Raw genomic sequence first — 24,055 nt, 5'->3', positions numbered from 1 at the left:
TGGAGAAATGTAAGATGTACAGTCTTTCTGTTGTTCAGGTGGCAGTTTTTGCATGTAGACACACAAGGAGTAGGTGAGGGTTATGAGTGCAAACAGTAAGTGTGTGTTAGGTTTAAGTGACTGAAAATGATTTCCAAATATGCACTTTTATATATAAGATACAATTCAAGGAGATAAATATTCCAAATCATTGGAATCAACAGATCTCATTTTTAAACTAACTCAGATTCACCCTCACTCAACCAGACAATTGTCAATCTTTTTCTTGCTAAATATCTGTAAATCAATTTTCAACCAGATACAGGGCCAAATTTATGAAACTACAATTCACATCAGGTTCAAATTTGTTTGTTCTTAAAAGTCCTTTAAAGCATATTCTTAAACAGCCTTTAATTTTGCTGTTAATAATCTTATTTATTTATACAAATAAACAAACTCAAATTTTAATTATCAAATAATCAGCTAATTAACAAATGTGCTTGTGCGTGGGATATCATAAAGAAGTCTTAGGTAATAATGGCTGGCATACAGCCTAAAGGTAAAGGGTAATGGTTCTGAGCCCTGAGTAACAACCTGACTCTGAGGGATCACACACAGACGAACACACACACAGACGAGCACACACACACACGAGCACACACACGAGCACACACACACACACACACACACACACGCACGCACGCACGCACGCACGCACGCACGCACGCACGCACAAGCACTTCTTTCTCCGTCCAACTGTGATATGCATGGTATGTTCTCATAGCAAGTAATTTCTCTCATTCACAGCTGGCTCTGGTGTCTATGAGTTTTGGTGATGCACTTCCATTTCACATTTCCATTCAAATGGCTTTACCCGTAGAAACTACTGCAATCAGCCAGCTTATTTCAGCTGAGCCGTGTGTGTGTGTGGGGGGGGGGGGGGATGTGTGTGTGCGATGTGTTTCTGCTGTGTGCAGGCAGGCTGTTTTGGGAAGCGTACACTGTAATCTAGAGCCAGGCCAATCATTTTCTTCACCATAGCAACACACCTGACCATCGCATAGCATTGCATATCATTCTTTGCTTGGTACCGTTCGGCTATCGATTAATGTATAAATTTGCTCTGCTTCCCTCCTACTCTCTGATAGGCTGTGAGCGAAGTCCAAAGAATTGAGCAAGACACTATGTGAGGGCATGTGCGCATTTGGGCATCAAGAGGCACCACAAAACCTTATGCAGGTGCATCTACCAGAAAATCCACAACAAAGCACACGAACAGAGATGAGGACGGTGGAATAAAGGGAGGATGAGAAAGGAATGAGAGAATAACATTCTTTAAAGGTCTGAACGCTTAGCCTCACACTCCCGGCAAAATGTCAGACGCTGCCTGTGAAGCCAGTGTCGATAGAAAGACAATTTTCAACATGTGAGTGGGTGATGGTGTATGTGTGTGTGTGTGTGTGTGTGTGTGTGTGTGTGTGTGTGTGTGTGTGTGTGTGTGTGTGTTTGCCTGCACACATGTGAGTGATAATATTTTTCTCAGTTGACACGTGTTCAGATATTAGCCCTTTGACCTATTCTGTCTTGCAGTCACTTTTGTAAATGTCAATCACTAAATGTGATAGTATGCAACTCACTGTGCACGTGATGAAATCAGATTGAATTAGAGTGCATACTGTATGTGTGAATCTATCAATGTACAGTTTTGGGATGGCCTGAAAACGTTGTTGTTACATTGTAAAACTTTTTACTCTATTGTAAAAGAAACCCATCTGTGACTCAGTCTATTAATCTCATATGTACTCAAAAAAACAACAAAGAGCTTTAAGTATTATATAATTATGTTATATCATTACTATGCACTCACACCCAAAGGTTCATAAGTGACAAAAGCTGGCAATCATTCATTTCCAATGAAAGCTGGCCACAAAAGATGCTTTGGCAGCAACGAGCAGTGTTCAGTTCAGTTCAGTTCAGTTGCTTTTATTGTTTTATTGTCCCCTAAGGGAAACTTGATTATCAAAAACATAACATAATCACATGTAAAAAACAAGACAGACAAATCACAGACAACAATCAAGTCTGGCTGAATTAAAACCACTAAAGACAGAAATTAAGACTGTGAATCAGTATTGTGCAAATTTAGCAGGGTTATCACTCTGGGGACAAAGGAGTTTCTGGTCCTGCTACATTTGTAAAGTGGAACTCTAAATCTCTAAAGAGTCTCAAAGTTGCAGTGGAGGGGGTGGCTTACACAGAGTTTAACTTTATGCAAATTAGCAGCAACGCCGCTGAAGCAGCAACCAATTACAGATGAGGATTGGATTTTCTTCCCTCAGCAACCGCTGTATTGAAGTTCCTGGCAAACATCTGTTCCATTCTATATTTGCAATGGAAGTGAAATTGATCACCACAGTCTCTGGTTTCCCGTAGCTTACAATTCATCATTGTTTGTTTGTTGTCTATACTACTACTCCGCCACAACATGATTTTGAAAGTAAAATAGATTTTTTTTTCTTTTTTTTAATGAAAGAAATATAGACTGGGCACATTTTTTTTTACAAATAATATATAGTGGAAACAAAAACTTGTATATTTTATTATCCTTGTTAAGTTTATGGTTGACCTACCAAACAACTAAAAACTTAATACTGGCAACATCCGAACATGATATCTGCAGCACTGCCTGAACGACCCACCCCCTCTCGGGCTGGCAGCAGAGCACCCGCTGCTACACATGAATCTCTTGGTGGGTGTGCCCTGTTACACAGCATCATCCTGTGGAATACATTCAGATATACTACACGGCCAATGATAATTTCATTTCTGCTGCACTCTACAAAACATTTAAACTCTTGAATCCCACCTGCGTATAATCTATTCTGGCACATTATTCATGTAGCGTAACTTACCATGCAAGAAGATGGGAGTTAAAGCTCTGGAGAAAAAATAACTTCCATAGTGGTAGGGAGTTTTTCAATTGGAAAAACAGATTAGAGATAAGTAGGTTCTACTCACTCCTGTGAATTTCAATTCCACCATGTCACCAGGATGAGCACTCCAGGTGGTGTGTATGTCTTTGAGTGCACGTCGTGTTGCTCAAGGCACACGCAACTGTGTGTGGTGCCTGTGTTTGTGTGTGTCTCGCATATATTCAAATCAGCCTGCCATGTCTTTTCTGTCAATAGGTGGTCCTGCCAAAGTGTATGATGCAGTTTAAAAAGAGAGAGGAAATGATTTTTCTTCTCAAATCATTCTGTCGAGACTCGGGCTTGCTACGAAATGACAGCAGTAATTAAAGTGACACAGTGAGAGAGGCAGGCCCTGTTGTCACACACTCAAACTTACACATTCACAAGCCTTCACTGTAGTTGACAGGGTAAAGACTGAACACACAGAGCTAACAAGACTTGCTGTGGTAACTGTATTAGATTTGGTTGTGCTAGAGGATGAGTCTGGCATCTCCACCTGATTGCAGATCCCTGATGTGCTTCTGCCGGTCTCTTGTATTCACAGAGCTTTGATTTTCAGCACAAACCTGATTAGACTCGACCTGACTGGTCTCGGCCGAGTCATGCTCCATTTTTTTTAATTCTCTCACATTCATTTTATTTGCCAATGTTTTGTTTTTATTCCTTAAATCAGAACACAGAACAAATATGCTGTGTTGACATCTAGCCACCCTGCCTTGCCAGCACTTTCTATGATATTTTTTGAGCAAAGAAAATAGGCTACACATACGAGGGTGAAATTAGCATCAAGATAAGTTACTGTATCCTAACAAAAGGAAAAGTCTGAGGAATGGCATTTATTTCAGCCATGACAAGATGTATTCTCTTATTCTATTGTTCTCCCTCCCAGTGGTGGCTGGTGACAAAAATGTTTGGGGGGGGGGGCGCAGTTTGATGATTGGTGGTCCGAGGGTTAGTGTCAAACAAACCGTAGCACCACTTCATACCGCAGAAAAAAAAATAAGAAAGGACAACCAATCTAAAAACAACACAACACACTACAATGTCTCCTGGTTTGTCCCAGTATGTTATCTCAGACCCACAGAGAGAGGAATAAAAAATTACAATTAGATTTTCAAGAGATGCTGTGCGGTCTCATTGTTCTTGTAGCAATGACAATAAAGTACTTTGATCTTGAACTTTGAATGTATAACAATGTGAACATCTACTTAGAATTAGACTCATATGTCATGTTAAAAATGCAAAATCAATCAGGACCGGGTCCACTCTTGATTCTGACCAGTTTGGACTGAAGTTTTGAACCTGAAAAACTCCCTAATGCTACCCCAGTTCCCTAGTGTAAGTTGAATGCATTTACATTTTTTCTAGTCTTCAGACCACTCAAAGTACTTTACACTACATGCCAACATTCACCCATTCACACACAAATTCACATACACACACTGACATTTGCACTCATCTACCCCCTTTCATTATCTGTCATCCTGTGATTATGATTTGCCTGACAAAGGATTCAGCTTGTTTACACTTTCAAAAGTTCATAAACGATCCCCCTCATTTAGCTGTCAACTTGATTGGCTTATTGTTCTTATGCTACGCTTGCTGTGTGGTAGATTTCCTGATGGTTGAAAGCACTGACCTTAACAAATGCCTATCCATTATGAATGCAACACTAAAGCCGTGAAAGTTAGCTAAGGCTGTCATATATAGCTGAGCTATGCTAACTGCCGCAGTCAGAGAAGCAGAAGTGGGGTAGACGGGGGAGTCACATACATTATTGACTGGTAGCGAAAGTTTGAGCAGTACATTAAGCCTCGCCTTGGCACATTCTCTCCACCAAGAGGAGGGGAGGGCAGTGGCCTGATTCTAAAAGTTCTACTGAGGATGCAGAGAACAAGACGACAGTCAATGACTCCCAGAGGTGCTGCATGCTGTTGGCTCAGCATGTGTTTGTACTTTGGGTTTTAAGTTCAACTTTATTTTTTTCTGTATAATCACCTTTTGGAGTTACAATTTGTTGAAGAGATCTGAACATTTTGCCTCAAGGAGCTATTTTTCAATAAATAACTCAACAACCCAAATTAATCAAGAAAAACTGTGTCTAAACCTAAAGCGACACTAATAGTAGCTTTGGCACTTTTCCTCACATCTAAATATGTTTTAACCCTAATCCCACTGACTGGAGTAATTGCAGACCCCAGAGGTATATTTTTTGTCATATCTCACAGGTTCTTTATTCTATCATTTAAAATTGTTTTCTGTCTCTGTCAATTAATTAGTTCCTAATGAGTTAATAAAATAGTTTTCTGTTTCTGTTTGACTTAGTGCTAAAAAATCAAGGTAGGGTCCTGCGGGACCCTAGGCAAAAGCACTCAATGATGCCTATGCAGTTTTAATAGATGGAGGTATGTATTGAGTTCATGTTTGCTATCAGTCCTAAGTATTACACATTATCAGGGGGTGTAGGGGCACTCTGTTAGTAATTTTGAAGGAGACAGACATAGATGCAGCAGACACAAATTTCCTCATGTGCTCTGTCAAGATACTTCATTTTCATTTTACACAATTTACTATTTAACTTTCCTAAAATGATAAGGACCTGTTTTTTCAGATGACATCAATTACATAACTAATAATGTTTTGAGGAGAAATAGGTTTTGATATAAATGTTGCTATGTTGGTGGTTTCTTACAGTAGTTTATTCTTGGGGTCCCCAAAGACCCCATTTGTTAGTCCCTATCCTACCAACAATGTTGACGTGACCTTATGTGAATAAAGTACAGCAAGTTATTGCACTTGAATAGCTTGGCAGGCTCCTGCTTGTCCAGATGTAAAGATGTGTTCCTCAGCTGTAAGAAGAAATGCAAACTAAGCCTTGGCCTACTGGATCAGGGCAGGTCCTGCGGGTCTTGGTTCTGCCAGGGGCCTGATCCTTCGAGGCCTGAGCTTGGCTGAGCTGAATCGGCTCAGGTCAGCCCATCAATAGCACTGGGGACGGCAATTAATATTGTCAAACCAGCCAGAGGCAAGTTGCAGCATCAACAATATGGAAAAGTGCACTGTGACACTTTGCTTCCTCTGTTCTGCACATTTAGATTGGGTACAAGCCAAGAGGGGGCATGGTAGAGAGACATATACAAGTGAAAGAGAGAAGGAAGGACAGATAAAGGGGGGGGAGTAGTGTGCTTTGTAACTTCAGGTCACAATAATCAATACTTGACAAGTTCTCAGCAGTTCTGCTGACTGAAAGGGAATATGAGGTGTCTAACACAGCCCTGCCATCCCTCTGTTTTTGCTGTGTATTTCCCCATTCCTTAAACTTTCTCCACCTTCATTTAATGCTTAGACTGAACTTGTGACTGAACATTTTTTCTTGACATTTACTTTTCCCATCCTTCTTTCCGACATCCTCATTTCATCATTCTAGAAAACAATTCCATCCCTCCAGTTCGTGGTGACAGAAAAACAACCAGAGAAAAGGAGAAGGAAGCGATTGTCTCTGTCCTGACATCTACTGGCTGGCTCTGCCTTGTCATTACTGGCCATCACTCTCCACAGACATTTACACACATGCACTGAGAGAGGAAAAGAGATAGGCATGACACAATGATCTGAAAATGAGGACAACTAATGAAATGAAGGAAATGAGGAGAGCAGTGATATGAGCTCAGCGTGGCAGTGTTGTGTGTCAGGGAGGAGGACAGACAGGCGAAAAGGGCAAGACAAGCCTGCAGGGCTGGACCACACCATTATAATCCCTGTCAGAACTATACAACAGTTAAACTGGCAAAATCAGCAATAAGCTACTTTAGCTCTCATATGTGTGCTATGAGGAATAAAAAAAAAAATTCTAAAATGTTTTTAGGGGAGATAACTTATCAGGTCAAATACTGAAAAAGCAAGTCTGTGAAATGTAAAAAGATGGAACAGGCTATTTACCATTTTGTTAGAGAGAACAGGGATGTCTTTGATTTGTTTGTTTTGTCCAACCAACAGCCCAGAACTATAAGATACTCTGTTAATTGTTATATATGTTGTAGAAAATAAGTAAATTCCCACATTTAAGAGGGCAGAATTAGAGAATTTGGGGTATTTTTGCTTGAAAAACATCTGAATGAATTAATTAATTATCAAAATAGCTGCCGAATAATTTTGTCAGTCAACAAATAGATTTTGATAAATAGTTGCAGCTCTATTGTGGTAAATTCTTTATAACTTGGATCTTATTTCCAAGCCACTTTATTAGGAGGTGAAATCAAAAGTTTTATTGTACAGGAAAAACATGCCTGTCATACTACTCTGGGAGATACAGCAGGCCAAATTTGAAACAGGATGTTAAGTTTATTAATTGTCATGTGGATGTTTACATTTACGTTAACCCTAGAGGTTTGTTCAAAACCTGTATTATCATCTGACTTTTTTTAGCGATGTTTTCATGTTCTCAGCAATTAACATCTCGGGTACAATGTTGTTGATAGGACAAAAACTAAAACTAGAAAATTATAATTAACAAGATTTTTCCCATTAAATGCTTTGCTGCTAATAAGAGAAAACACATCTTTATTCAAATCATCTACTACAGGGGATGGTTTTGTTGAAATGCCATATTTCTATTTTAAATTCACTGTGCATGTCAGCAAATGGAAATTAAAGTTCATATGAGGTTTTGCTGGCAGAGAAATTTCATTTTAAGTCCTGTGTATGCCTTTTATTTTTTACATACACCCATGTAGACATCCTCTGCTCTACACTGGTAATCATGTTGAAGACTACAGAGGCGTAGCTGCCACAGGTAAATGATATCAGCAGGTACAGAGCAGAGACCAAATGCCATTACAGGAGAAACAGCCCTAGCAGCAAGGTATCCACTCTGCTTTGAAGTGCATTTGTCACATGAAACACAGCCGTGCTTGACTTCAAAGAGGGCATTACAATAGCTCCATGCCTTTCAACTTCGATAACAACATGTTCACTGTTTTTAACCGTCTGCTGTTGTGGCCATTTCCAGCCAGCGGACAAGCTTTATTCAGAAGAGGAGAGAGAGGAGAGGAGAGATAGGTAGCGGAGAGGAGAGGAGAGGAGAGGAGAGGAGCTGTTGTCTGCTAGATAGTGATAATATCCCGCATACTCAGGAACTGATGAAGTTAATAGTAATTAAAAAAGTAACAATGGCAAGCTAAGATGCTTGCTGAGCCTAGGAATAAACACATGCCTATGGATTAACACACAAAAGCTGCACAAAAGAACACACACAACATCCTTGCAAGCATGTTGACTTTGAAATATTGTTTAATTGGCCTTTTTATCTAATCTATGGCAGTGGACCTACAATTAAATTAGCTGAAACAACTACACAACACAACTACTCCTGCCTAAAGTTTTTTTTGTGTGTGTCTGTCAGACAATGGGAAGGCTATGCCCACCACAATAATGTGAAGATGATAATGGAGAGAGATTAGGGACATGAATACAAACAAAAAGTCTAAATGCAATTATATACACATAAATACTCTCTCATTCACACATGTACACACAATACCACACCTGTAGGAAGCTTAAATACTATGAATACTATGACCATGTTTCACTATATCATCTCCCTTTCTTCAAATCAAAAGAATTATCATAACAAACAAGAATAAAGCAAAAACCTTCTTTCACTTAAACACACTTTAAAATAATGACATCAACTACCATACACACACATTTACAGGTGCACCCTTTTACAGAAGCAGAGGCTGCTGTCTCTCAGCAGGTGGCGGCGAACGATAAAGAGGGGGAATCGACGTGTTGACGGGGAGATAAAACCACGCTGACGGACAGGGCAGAGCGCCTGCACGGAAATTGAATCGCTGAAGCGCCACATATACTTTAGCAAAAAGCAGAGAGATGGGAAGAGGTGGCACAGCGAGGGGAGAGACAGACAAAGGAGAGAGGAATGCTTAAGGACAGCTGTGGGTGTGCACACAAGCCAGACAGATGAGTTTTGGTAATAAAGGCAGAGAGAAATTGGAGAAAGATGAAGAAGAAGAGCAAAAAGGATTTATGGACACTTCCATTGTGTGTTTCAGACTGACAATTCATCACAAGGCCACCTGTCAGAAAATGGGAAAGGTGGAGGTGAAGAGGAATCATGATAACAGCGGACAAGGGTTAAATTCTCAATGGACATGTCCATGCCGCCTGTCTTTCACTCGTCCATTATCTTCATTTTTTTCTTTTCTAGCAGTTAGCCTTCCTCCTCGTCCTACAACTTCCATCTGTCTTTGCTGAAGTGCAATTCCATCAACCCAATGACCAGTATCCCCTCTCATCTTCTCATCAACCCCCATCATCTTTGCTTGATACACACACAAACACACACAAGCACACACAACCCCCTGAGATGAACAATTATCAGGCATCCAGCATCTGGGCAGTCGGCTTTAGAGAAGCCATTACCTAACAGAGTCCTCATATCTCCAGGGGTTTAACACACTCACAATGAGATGGCGCACTCAGATAACTATGTTACTAGATTCAATACATCTAATCTCGCAGCTCAAAGAAAATTACTCTTGTCAACAAGTAGGTTTATCAGCCAGTTGAGACATGTCTCTCTGTAATGAGAAAATGACAGTTACGTAAATTAATACAGTTAATCTTGGTTTGGAAAGCATATAGCAGTGGTTTAATTCTGAAACAATGTTCATTATTATTAGAAAAATGATTAAGTCCTCCATTTTCTATTACAGGAGCTAACAACATAACCAGTACCAATATTCAATTAGAACCTTGCTTCCGTGCCAGCAATTATTGTGTAAGAGTAGGAGTCATATTTTTGAAATGTCAGATGACTCATATTAGCATGAATACTTCCTCTTCTCTGTGTGCTCAGTTAAGACTGTTATGCATGTGGACGGATGGAGATGTGAACACTTTCAAAGTGGATGAAGCACTGTGAAACAGTCATGGTCACGCAGTCCAAGCAGGCAAGGTATCATATGTAAAAATAAGGAACACAGGTACAAGCAAAGCTAAAGCATGGAAATGGGTTGTCACTATCTGTGCCCGCTCTCTCTCTGCCTCATTCCCCTTTCAGCCTGTATCCTTGGACCAGGCTCTCAGAGAGAAATCCAATTTCTGTTAACAGCACCATGTTGTCGTGATAGGATCTATCACCTGGAGCTAAAGCTGCAGCCAGAGAGGCAGTCCACTGTGGACACTTCCTGAACTGCACCTGTTACAATGTGCACGCTTCCACAGACCTGTTCACACACACAGATAATAAAAATACCACTATGTAAAATACACCATTATGAGTGAAAGTCCTGCATTGAACTATTGTCAACAAAATGGAGTTAAGTATCAAAAGTTAAGTATATTTTATCACATGAACCATTATGTCTAATGTGAATGCTACTCTAATGTTACATTAAATATAACTATGCATATTTGATATGCAGATTATATGTTTTGTATGTAAAAGCTTAACCTACAAGATAACTAGTGACTACAGTTGTCAAATAAATGTTGTAGATTAAAAAGTACAATTTCCATATTATTCCAATATTCCACCTGAAATGTACTTACTGTATGTATCAATTAAAGTTGGTGCTTTTTTACTGTAGTACTGCTTCAGTCCACTAATCTTTTAAAAACAAAACACACCACTGACAATTACATACAGCCAGATCAACATCCACAATGGGCCAAATGGGCTAACCACACACAAAAAAATTAATGGATTTAGTTTTGGTTTAGGGCCTTGTCCTAAAGTGGCCTCTTAGATAGTAATGTTTAGACTGAGCAGATCAATGAAGTGACACAGACACCGATGAGTGCATCATAGCCTCTCTCTGTCTGTCATCTCAACCCTGACACCCTCTCTTTCACATATCTCTCTCTCACACACACCAGACACATAATGTGTCTGGTTTCAGTGTAGCAATGTGACACTACGCATTTCCTCAGACATCCAATACCAATAAAGTGGCTTCACTGAGCTCAGTCTGGTACCTTTGCTTTTTCAATTCCAGCCTCTCTGATAACAGAATTCCCCCCAAAATAGTTAATCATTTGTTATATGTAATGTACAGATTATACGTAACATAATTAAATTGTTTTTGTTTGGTTTTTACGTTTTCTTATACTTATATGTTGTATTTCTTTTATGAGTGTGTTTATAATGTGAACACTAATTCTAAGGAAGGTTATGGGTAGTGTGATGGATGAAGATTCAGGTAGAAACAAGTACCTTCATCGCCTGGGCTTTCTTGTGGAACATCTCCTCCATGTCTTCTGCCAGCCTCTTTACCAGCCGCAGCCCATCAATCTCCTGCACCCGCACTGCCCGCTCAAACTCCTTGTATTTCTGAAAGAAAACCACACATCCATATTATCAGGTTACACTTGCTTCACAAAAAAAGGCACATTTTACTTTGTTAAAAACTGTATGTAATAGTTTATGGGATTCATTTCCAAGTGTGCACTGATGTTCAGTGTCCATATAAATTATATAACAAGTATTGTTTTGCTCAAATCTGAAAAATAACATTTCTCAGCCCTAGCAAGGTGAAAATCATGCCATATAACTGCTTAAATCATGAGTTTAATGTCTTAAAACATGTCTTATAATTATGTTGTGAAAACATTCATAATGTGTAGGGATTTTCTGGAGGCAAACTATAAAAACAGAATTCTACAAACTCTACATACATAAATACCAAGTCAAGTCACATTATTTATATAAACCAAAATCACAAATTGGTGTCAACGGGCTGTGTAGAGCATTGGATGATCTCCCCTTAGAGAAAACTGAGGAAGAGCATCAGAGGGGGAATTCCTGTTCCAGGATGAACAGGCACACAATAAACTCTGTGTACACAGATTAGACAGATGTAATAGGAATAAAATTACAATATAGAAAAGCAGAGTTACATCATAAACACACAACTATTCTACAAAGTACTACGAATATATTATAAGTGGTTAAAAAGTGGAATATAGCTTAGTAAGAGTTACTTCTCCATACTAATCTGCATATAAACGAAACTATTCAGCTCAGCCAAGAGTATTATCAGCCACCTTCAAGTTTTTACCAAAAACACATTAAGCATTGATGACACACCACTGCCCTTGGTATCTGTACTACACTAAATCACATTATTCTGCTATAAACCAACTCTTGGGTTCTTAGTATAACCAGCGCCTTAACTGGGGACAGTGACATTAAGTCTCGCTAATACCCCACCCATACATGCCACACACACACACACACACACACACACACACACACACACACACACACACACACACACACACACACACACACACACACACACACACACACACACACACATACAAGCAGATGATCTAAGCAAGGGAGAACACTTGTACAAAAAAAAAGGAAGAAGAAAAGAAAACCATTTTTGAAATCTGCGCAAAGCTGGAGGCGGCTATGTTTCACTCTTGGGGGATTTAACAGAAGATTACCGCCATATCAAATGGTATGCCCTCTCTAATGTTATGCCAAACTGCTTAGACACATGCTCATATAGCTGTTCCTGTGCACCAACACACATGAGGAGTGGGGTGAAGAGAGAGAGATCACGGTAGGAGGAGGGAAATGGGTACAGCATCAGACACTCAGGCAGCAGCTTTTGGATTTAGGCGATCATCTGAAAAACGGTAGGACATCATCAAAACAGGGAGAATATTTTTCTGCTTCATATGAAAACTTTTGATATGGGTGAATTCCACAAGCGGCACCAGGAAATCATACTTGGAGATGCTAAAAGTCAGTGATGGGGATGGAGAGCAGCACAAAGTGAAGACACAACACATAATGTATTACTGTTTTTTAACAATTCATTAAATAAATACATAATGAAAAATACTTTGGTGAAGCTGTTTATATGATGATATCAATGTAACACTCTCACTCATTTGGAACATTGTCATATCATAACGCAAAATGTGATGCAACAGTATTAATGATGCGCTGAAAAACTGCAAACAAAGTTAAAGAGAAGTTTCATGACCCAGAGGATTAAAGAGTTTAGTTAATCCGATGTGTCCGGCATGACAGGCGGAATGCTGAGCTCTAACTGACCAGTCTGAAGTGTATAGAGGCAGCAGATTAAATGTGTCCTGCTGCCTTCAGATGGCTGCAGGGATTTAATGACCTGAAGGTGCTTTTCATGAAGCATCTGTGGACAAAAGATACTGTCAGAATCGATCATATTAATTTATAAATCAATGCAGGCTACTTTACTGCTTTCAGATTCATCACATTAAATGTTATATTTGTTGTAAATATAAAGTGTAAACCCATCTATTGGCTGGGGAGTGTTTGATTAAATATACCTTATTCATATTATGAGCATTATGCTGTTATTTCTGTGCATTTGCTGAAAGAATTAAATTTTGCTCTTATTGATTAAATCACTGAGGTGCCAGTGGAGTGACATTGCTCCAGAAGCAGATGTGGTTTTGAGACATTTATTCCTCAGCACAGCAACACCAACAACTCGATTTGCACTGCTTCATCTGAATAAACCATGCATGCTGCGCTTGGCACCAAATGGCAAAGACAGGCAAAACAATTCAGGGAACAGTCAGACTACTGCTTGTGTTGGTCGTTATGATCATTAACAAGAGGCTTCTGTCTCTCCCATTTGGTCTCTGAGCCGTCTTTCTCGCATGTTTGCTCTTCCTCACCAAAATACCCTGTTAGCTATTGCATCCAAATAACAATCAACAAGCCAAATAATTCACAAAAAGCTTCAGTATAATATTTCCATGACAATTTTGGGGAGTATAGCCTTACCTAGTCCCTTATCAGCAACGCCTATGGTGAATTCTTGGTTGGTGGCAGGTAAAGGCAGAGAGGCTGAGCAAAATGTTCTTCTGTGCTTGAGTGAACAACTAAGACAAGTCATTGTATTGTGCATGTCAATTAATTAAAACGTCCTTAACGGAAACAATCAAGCACAAAAAAGGACATTGTCAGTTGACACTGCTCAGAGTGCTATCTTTTGAGAAAATTATGAATTATGGGTATATTGCTTTGTTTACTTTTGTGCCAAAGACAAACTGGGCACCCTTGCATTTCCTCCATCCCATTAGAAAGACAGCCAGACAAAGATCAAAAAGGGAAAATGTGATAAAGGGAAACAAAAAGAAACAGGGAGAGATAGATAAGAAAGACTGTGATAGCAAGAGCAAACACTGTGTCATGGAAAGAGATTCAGCCGATGCAAAGACAGGTTAGATGGGGAAGAAAGGGAAGGTGGAGCGACATTAAGGGTGATGAATGAACAGAGAGTGTGGAGAGATAATACTGAAGTGAGAGGTCAGAGGGTAGTGTGAAATGTAATCTGTATTTCAAGAGTTGCAGGTAGACACACGTGGAGGACAGCATGATAAAATCACTAAATTTGCATTGAGTTTTAAAAAGTATGGCGTCAATAGTAAGCTAAATGATTTACACTGCACAAGGCAACAGATTAAGTTCAAATCAGTTTATTACTACATAATTCATTACAAGCAACCAATTATAACAAGTGCAAAGGCCAGAGTCTGAAGGCAGAATATTCCTGTGATGCCATAGAGATCATGTAAGAGAATTACCTGGAAAAGAATTTAAATAAGAGCTAAGTTAGAGAGGGGGGGGGTTCATAGCAATTACAGAGATTAGAGAAAAGAGGGTCTGATTCATCAAGGTACTTTTAGAAGAGATAACTGTCCAACTTACAGTATAATGAAAAGTTGGGGGGTTAACCTCGTGTTTTAGCAGGGAGCTGGGAGAGAGATTTAAAGACACGTGGAGCAATATGGTAAAGATTGGAGACAGACAGACAGACAGACAGACAGACAGACAGACAGACAGATCTTCAAATCTTTTCTGTATAACCACAATCTCAACTTTTACATATATTCTGACAAACTTTAGTCCCTCACCCAACAGTGCTGCTAATTAATTGCAGCCTCAAGTAACATTGTCTGTGGCAAATCAAAGTGACTGACTCATGACTCAGAAGCCAAATCACAGCAACCACAACCATATGAAAAGCAGTGGGATAATCCCACTGGCTGACTGACAACCGCAGTATGTCAGAGGGACAGAAAATACAGGTTTTAAGCCAATCCTGGTTCCTGGCCGGCTGTAGTGGGCTGTTAAAGCTGACAGGTCAGCGGTGGCTCAAACCTGAACTGGCTCCAATGGTTTCTTCACCAATTTTCTCCTTGCTTTCCTTGCACATTGCTCTTCTTCTGCACTGCACCCACTTTCTTGATAATTATAAAAATGAATGGGCTGACTTTATGGATGCAGTCATAGATAAGGATTATTCTCTGTAAAGACATTTCCAAAGTCTTTTCGATTGAAACCAATTATTTTTGTCTACAGCTCCACTAAATCCTTGTCCATGAAACTGAAACCCAAAACTGACAGATATTACAGACTTCAGAACTGTTTATGTTTGTGATCACGTTTGTGTGGTCTGTGAGAGGCTAAGCGGGTCCAGCTGACCACAGGCTGTCTGCAGCACAATGTTCAGTCAGGCTGACCAGAGCAGAACTGGCCCAATTAGCCTGAAGCTATCCTCTTCACATCACATCATCATCACAGGAAAGCCAACTGACATACATCCAGAACCACCATTTCCCAGGAGAGAGAAGAGCAAAGCTTCTGTAACGGGCTTCAGTGCCAACTTTAACAGCAGGATAGTGGTGCAGTGAATGAGAAGACAACCCAAGGAGTCAGATTCAGGCATCTGTGTTGATGAGCCCAGCTGAAGTGTCTTTGAGACAGGCAGAACGATCCAGGGTTGTTGCTACAGTATGTACTCATTTGTATGCTCTGATCTCCTTGCCTCAGAAACATTTTGTGTGGCTGGCTAGAAAACCGACTTATTCTAATGCAATAAACAAATTATATGTTAAAATTGAGTTGCTTTATGTAATTGACTTTCAAGATTTTGCTCATTAAAATACAGCTCCTTGGTCCTTGCCACTTGAAAGGTACATCAAAAGTCCTGGAGCCTGATCTTCTGCTGAGCAGTCACCCTGTGTCAGAGGTATCAGTGGCAATAGGTCATTTGAGGAAAGTGAGGAAAAGTCACACCTACTGGGTGGGGAAAAAGTGGTTTCAGTAAGACTGAATAAATTAGAAATAAATTACTTTGTATTTCATATCAAGTAAAGACATAAAATACTTGCTTGGTGCCTTTATTTATTATTTTTGTAAAATGTAATGTTTGATATAATCGTTTTAATAGGGTGTTTTAACTGCATTTGACTATAGAAGCCACTGTGTGTGTTTAGCCCCACTCTCACAACAGCATGACCAAAGCCTTTGGCAATAAAACTAAATGGTATAAACTTGATGCCAAGGGGGGCTGATTGCCTGTTGCCCCGCTGCTATTTTATTGGCTATTTTTGTTTAGTAACTTGTCGTTCACTTGTAGTTAGCAGTGAGCAGAAGTGAGAACAAAAATGTAATAGTCTTTTAAAAGAAAGTGTGAGATTAAATACCTTGGTGCCCACCAGTTGTGGGACATTGTAAACCAGAAACCAAAGTGCAGGCAAAAATAAATAAAAATAAAAATGCAGATTTAATGTGAATTGCCTCTCCAGGAAAAGATGGCTAGGTGTTAGCTTGTCCAAGAAGGCACAGTTTTGATCACCCTGCTTTTGTAGGAGATGGCACTGGTCAAGAGAAGGTTTTCAGGATCTCAAGCATCTTTTTGAGAAGACTACAAAACATGAAAGCAGTGGAATTCATCTATACAGTGTGGTAATGTTCAACTTGCTCAGCCGAGCCAACATAACTAGCAGCTACAGGTTTTTACACCACTGCCAAAGTTTGCCACCTTTCTCATCAAGTGAGCTTTGAAATGGTGGGTCAAAGAATTATTTTTATCTAAGTGTGGTATGTATTTGTAATATGATTCTATTAGGTCATTTTTTTAATGGTTGGGGTTGGATTTTATTGTAAATCAAATGCTTGGTGTATAGCTCACTGCTGCCTAACTGTTTCATTTAACTGTGAATGTTGTGATTTTTTGCATTTAAGTATTCAGACATCTACCCTTGTGTCTACTCTTCCTCCAGTCATCTTTTGCTCACCTACCTCTTGCATTTACTGAAAACACATGTTCCCTGGCAAATGGCACCCTCCTCCTCCTGTTGCTATTCCTCAGCCTGAAAACAGCTTTTGTATTGAGAGTCACATTGCTATATTTTATCTAGTCAAATTGTAAATTCATGTAATTTTCTGGTCATGCCTTTGTAGTCATTTCCTCACCATTTTTTCAACATAAAATGCCACTGAGAAGAATGACATGCTTTTGAACTACTTGCTATAAGATTGTGTTTGCTGGTTGGTCTGGATGCTGGCCTGACATTCATTACATTTAGGGATGTCCGATTATATTGGCCTTCCAATATTATCAGCCGATATTTACTTAAAAATGTAATATTGGGAAGTATCGGTATCAGTTTTTATAACTGATGTTTGTTTTGTAGGCTTCAGCATTTCCGAGCCTGCATGAACACAGCATGGGACGTTTACTGGCGCGCACTTGATGATAACAATAACAACAACACGCTAGACTCGTGGGTCGCTAACCGTGGCTAACGAGCTTGCTCGCCCAGTGCATGACGTTATGTCTGTGGTTTTGACCTATTTCCAAGTGTGTCCTACGGATAGTAAATTTGCAATTTGCAATGACTGCAAAGCAGCATAATAAATATGTTAGTGCCATATTGGCACTTTTTTCCATAACTTAAGTTGAAGTTGTTCTCTTATTTTGAACAGACAGTGTTTACATTTGGAAAGCCATGTTGCATTTATGTATGCATCCAGCGGGGCATCACAATAAAATTAGGCATAATGTGTTAATTCCACAATAGGAGATATGTTATGTTATGTTATGTTGTTACCTAACAGTTGTGGTGTAAAAAGCCTACATAAATCGGTATCGGGTGATATCGGAAACGTAAATTAAGAGTTGGACAATATCGGATATTGGCAGAAAAGCCAATGTCGAGCATCCCTAAATTACATTCCCATTCATGTACTTGTACTGCTCATTTCACCTGGGAGATTTCTACTAACCTATAATATAGACAGGGTTTCAGCTCAAACTTTTCACAATTTTTTCCATCATTGGTATTGGTTTTGAAAACATTTTAGTTACAAGCTTAGATTCCCAGACATGGGGTCATGGGGATTTCACTTTAAGAATCAGTTCATACAAACCGCCTCCAATGGTATCTTACATTACAGATAGTGTTATCCATCTCGCTGCCACCCACATGTACAATGAAAGTGAATGGTATTTTTCTTTTGCATTAAACAATTAAAATGTAAAAGCTCAACATCAATATATCTTTCCAGAACAATTTCTGGAAAGATATATTGCTTTCAAATTTCACAACTCATTCCACTACATTTTAGTACAAACACACATGAACAGACAGTTGTTAACAGTGTAAACATACTTTTGTCTGAATGTTTATATTTTACTTCTGGTTTTGTCAGCTTGCCATTGACCAGTGCCTCACTTTGTTGCACCAACAACAAAAAGTTCTGCCTCTGAAACGACAACCCAGTCCCTAGCAACTTTTCAGCTTTACTGCACAAAATAAAACTATTTGCTGTAGGCAACCTCATGTGTCCACTTCAGAAAGGAGTCACGACTGTGTTGAAGACAGAGACAAACAGTGGTGACACACATTGGACAGTCTATTTTATCTCAATCCCTTTCTTTTTCTCCCCCATCATCCCTCTGCTGTGCTGCATCACATGAATGAGCTGATTCTGCTAATCTCTCCTGCACAGTGTGCTCTGACTGTGGGACAGAAATCAAAGGCCACAATCTCTATATCCATGCTTTCCTTTAGCAAACAGAAAAAGTGACATGTGCAAGCCTGCATGCACGCACACAGACCAACACCCATATGAAACTCAATAAATATGAGAGGTATAAAGGATCAGAGAGATATATGCAGAGGAAGACAACTCATATGAAACATTTCTCTGTGGTAGGTAGGATAGGTACACAAACTGTTTTACTTTGTGTCAGTCTGTTGGTCAGCCTCCATGATGGACCATTACAGTGTAGACATGTGGATGACATAATATGTGTTTGAATCCTCTGGGTTTGATAATAAAGTGATTAATGAAGGGGAAAAACTTCATTTCACACTAAGACTGAACCCCAGTCCCCCAAATCCCAGCTCATTTTACGCGCCACCAGATCCCACTTTATCTTGGCCCACTCTCTCTCTCTCACACACACACATAAACACACATACACACATGCACACACACACACACACACACACAAGCTAAAATGTGCATGTTCATCCCCCAGCATCCGTGCACTGGCACACATATAAATACTCTTGACTCATTAGTTATTGAATTTTTTCAGCACTTGTTAGAATGTTAAATGGACAAATCATAATTTGTAAGTAACTGTTGAAAATGAAACATATATCGTAAATGTAAATGACTAAAAGTCATAATATAAACAGTGTTATTGATTTTGTTGTTTGTTGCTGAGATGTTTCTTGGCTCTCTGGCTTACTAAATTAAACTGAGCATTCAAAGCAGAAAGCAAAAAAGAGTAATTTAAAAACATGTACCAAGTAGCCAAGCATACCCTGAATTACAATTGTGTGTGCTATAGTATCTTGTTTGATCTGCATTGTTTGGTTTTCATTCACAAAAAAAGCACAGCCCTGTTTGTTTTGTTTGCTTCTTCCTGCTTGTCTGGCTACAAGTTGATGAGTGGTTTGATGAACAAAAGAGACAAGGCTCAGACAAACCTCTGTGAGTGTGAGTGTGTGTGTGTGTGTGTGTGTGTGTGTGTGTGTGTGTGTGTGTGTGTGTGTGTGTGTTGGAGGAGGCCAAGAGAGAAAACAAGATGACACAGAGACCAATAAGTTCACAGACTCTCGATGAGTCCACAACACAAGCAAACATCTGGAGCACGCTAGAAAGTTCCTTGTGAACATGAAATGGAAAAAAGTAAATAACATCACTCCAGAGTACTGATGCTTAATGACAAGGAAGTGCAAAACAATTAAAGGTTTGAAAAATGAAAAGGGTGAAGGAAAAACATGGATCATCAAGGGCCAGCTATTTACTGCTACTCTTCACAAAAGAAATGCTTCTTTCATTTTTCCATCAAAAATGTTATTTGGATATTGAATTAAATATTTACAGACAAATTAAATACATAATTCTTCCAAATAATTTTGATCCATGGTATGATTCTAATAACTGTACTTGAATGTACAATAATAAGCAGTTACAATTGGGAAATATACTGTTAATATACTTGTGCAATTTATGATACAGTAGTTAATAGTTTAAGATTTTATCTACAAGACATATTATGAAATATGCTGTATTGTTATTTAAACTAAACAATGGCGGATTTACCAGGATTGGTCACATTTATCAGTAGCGCAATTGCTTTCCTCTGCCTCAAAATAGCAACGTGCCACCAACGCGCCTGACCACACCTCATTTTGAGACCAACACGCCCATAGGTGCACAGACTGGTGAAAGTACATTTGCTATTTAGACAACGTGGGCGCAGGGCAAGAAAATGACAACTGCGCCGGGGGAAATTAACAAAGACACATGCGCCATGCCCGTGAGATGGGGCCCATTGTCTTTATATGATTATTCTTCACTGGCAAAACCTACCTAAACCACAATGCAACATGAGCGCCCACAGTTCAATCAGAGGTTCGGTTGTGTTGTGTTAGTAACAGCTGAAGTAGCCTTGAGTGACCTAAAGAGGTCTGATGACCTCAATTCCCTACATTTTTTTCACTTGTCTTCAGTTTCAACTTGAGGCTGACTCAAGTGACATCACTTGAGGCAATTTATTAGGTTTCACGCAGCTCCTTCTGCTACTCCATAAAAAGGCTATATACAACTTTTTTTTACAGAGTGCTCTCAAAGACCTGTAAGCAGACTTTGAAATGAACAATCAGTGGAGTTCCCCTTTAAGTAAAAATTCTATATGTACAAATATTACTTGAAATTGATGCAGTTTAGATCGTGGTATTGTTAACTAAAGGATCTAAATACATCTTCTACCACTGCACCTTAACAGTACCCCTCAATATCAACGATACCATTCACAACTGAAAAATGTTAACCTTATCTGGCATAAAAAATGTACAGCCTAATCTATATCAATTATATTTTTTCCAACATGTGGAGAATATTATATATTTATGAGACAGAATACTTAATACTAGTTGTTAAAATGTTAAATATGTCAAAGATAGTTCTCACTGAATAATTTAACTGGATCCCAGAACAGAAATACACAACTAGGAAGTAATTTCCCTCTAGATGAAACACAGAGTGCACTTTCTTTGTTTATATAATTCCAGGTGCTTGTATGTGTTAATTAATGCAAGCTACAGCCTTGTGCCTTCAGTGTGTATGAGCATGTATTCTCCTAAAACATGTTCAGGAGAACAAACGTCTTGCAGTGTCATCTTTTCTTAAAAAGGACCACTGATTCCCCAAAGCCATGTTTGTAATTACAGCCAACATGGCTCTCGGGGGAGGAGGAGAGGAGCGGGGGTGGAAAGACAAGGGAGGTGAGGAGAGAAAAAGTGAAAAGGTAGGACCCAGAGGCATCATCTGGTTGAAGTTAATTCTGTTTTCTGCCACCATGTCACTAGGCCATTACCGCACGTGTGCCTGTGTGTGCGTGTTTGAGCAGAAACAAGAGAAAAGGAGTGAGCGAGGGTAAGAGACTGTCTGAAATAATTGCACTTTGACTGATGTTGCATTCCGCCTCCCATGAAACACTCCGCTACTTGGGCGGGGACAGGAGCGTCAGCCCAAATTCACAGCAGGAAATCACTGCTGGATCACAGGATCTTCCAGGAACACAAAATCATTGCTATGCCCTCCTCCTTTCATACCCTCCCTTGTATGCCAACCGACAAATTGTTCCCTCAAAAGAAGAGCGCTGGCCGGAGATGAAGTGGAACAATTAATTTCACGCTTGTCCTCCCTGCCTCAAAAGCATGTTGGTCTGGGTCCCGTATCTGGTGGCACAGAGACACTCCCAGCGGATTGTAAAACACACACACATACACACACACAAAGTGTAAATTAGACAGAGTGCAAATGCTAATCACATAGACATTAAAACAAGACATTGTTAAACTCAAATAAAGCTCAGGAATCATAAACTCTTCTTGCCTGACCGACCACGCCTTCACTACTTCTCCATTCACCATAACATAATCTATCAGTATGGGCGAGGAGTATTGATAACAGGACGGACGTGTCTCAAAGTTGGATCAATGCACTATGAATGAATAGGAGGATTGTGAGAACACATGCACACACACACAGCTCTGACAGACCACTCAATCATATGGTGAGAAGAAGGCAGCTCCTGATAGGAAATAGACTGTGCCGTAAGAAACAAGCTGGGAACAGTTTCATTGTGGTCAGTTGTGGGCCCCTTATCTAGCACATGGTCAGACTCACAATAAATTCGGACAAGGCATGAGCAGGAAACCAGATGGTGACATGTCTAGCAGTTGGTACTCTGGTATCATTTTTTTCTTTCTTTTTAAAAAAAAAAAACAACAAATAGTTGTGGTATTTATTTCTGTTTAGCTGATGCACCTGTTGAACATACTGTTGACCATTTACAGAATTCATTCAAAACTAGCACATGTGTTATCATCAGTGGAGGTCTTGGGAGGTTTTGGACTAATTGACAGCTGGTTCACCCCTAAAAATCAAAATTTTAAGAGGATTTCAAAAAAGTACCTACTTATTTTAATATTTTGATCAGATAAATATGTATCTAGACAGTAAGGTATATTCTTTATAAATGATGAAATAAAAACATATTGTAAACAAAGCATTTAACGCTTTTGAATGCAATTTGCGCTGGTTCTCTCTGCATATTTAAAACGTTCCAATAAATGTGAACTAATTAATATGTCAAATAAAACTCTTTTATTTATCTTGAGAGAAACATTTTAAATAGCCTGAAACAATCCTCATGTCATAGAAAAAGCTAATAAATAGGCCAAAAATACACAACTGTGCTTATTCTTGTTAAGCTACTTGGATCTTTTGGCAGACATATGCCTTTTCTGTTTTGTAAGTACAGGACTGCCCACGGTACTGGGAGCCCCCAATGGTCAAAGGGTATTTCGCAAACTAAAACAACAAGTATAATTAAAAACATTATTAACACCTCAGAAAAAAAAAATTTCCAACATGGTGTTTCAATATTCAGCATTCGGACATGGAGGATATATTGACCTGCACTTTTCTTATGGTGGTGCTTGCTGTGACAGACTTTAGCTGACACAGACTTGTCTCAAATTATTTGAGATTTGCCCCAAAAGACCTTGATTCTGAAGCCAAGCTAGTAGCTCTGTGAGGCTGCAGGTAGACACAGCGGCCCTTTGAGCTAAATGCTAAAGTCAGCATCCTAACAAGCTCAGAATGATTATGCTAAGATGCTGATTTTTAGCATTACTGTATAATATTTACCATGGTCAGCAGCTTAGTTTGTAAGTTACCATGCAAACATTTGCTGAATAGCTCTAAACACAAAGTAGTCCTACAGTTTGGGCTGATAGTAATCATTTTAGTTTTGCAGGTTTTTTGTAATAAACCAAATTATTGGTCAAATTAAAAATTTAATCTAACGATGGCACTAGATGAAAAGTTAAGGGATCACCAGAGTTATTACCATTCATCCTGAGGGTGAGCTCAGAACTAATTTACAAATATCAGGTGATTACCAAAGTCCTTCAAATCTGGCCTCTGGAGACCATGAATGTTCTGTACCAGTTGTTGAGATGGGATATTTCATTAAAAAACAAAAATGTCAACCTAATGGTGGTGCTAGATGAAAAGTCAAAGGATCAGCCAAAGTCAGTAAGACTCATCCTCTACGGACCAAAAATACTCAATAGTTGTTGACATATTTCAAACTGGATTAAATAGACCAGCTGACCTCTGTGGACGTGTTGGTTTCAAAATGAGGTGTGGTCATGAGTATTGGTGGCGCGTTGCTATTTTGAGGCAGAGGAAA

General features: G+C 39.3%; 1 protein-coding gene across 1 annotated transcript in view; it reads right to left on the bottom strand.

Moving 5' to 3' along the window:
- cacna2d3a (calcium channel, voltage-dependent, alpha 2/delta subunit 3a) overlaps window positions 1-24,055 on the bottom strand; it is a 121,675-nt gene that overhangs the window by 82,829 nt on the left and 14,791 nt on the right. The window contains exon 3 of the mRNA XM_053317231.1: window positions 11,188-11,304. Within this exon, the coding sequence (XP_053173206.1) occupies window positions 11,188-11,304 (117 nt within the window). The remainder of the gene's footprint in view (window positions 1-11,187; window positions 11,305-24,055) is intronic.

This window comes from Scomber japonicus, chromosome 4, assembly GCF_027409825.1.
Source record: "Scomber japonicus isolate fScoJap1 chromosome 4, fScoJap1.pri, whole genome shotgun sequence".
In the NCBI taxonomy this organism is placed as follows: Eukaryota; Metazoa; Chordata; class Actinopteri; order Scombriformes; family Scombridae; genus Scomber; species Scomber japonicus.
Note: the sequence above shows the minus strand (reverse complement) of the source record. Positions and strands in the feature narration are given on the sequence as shown.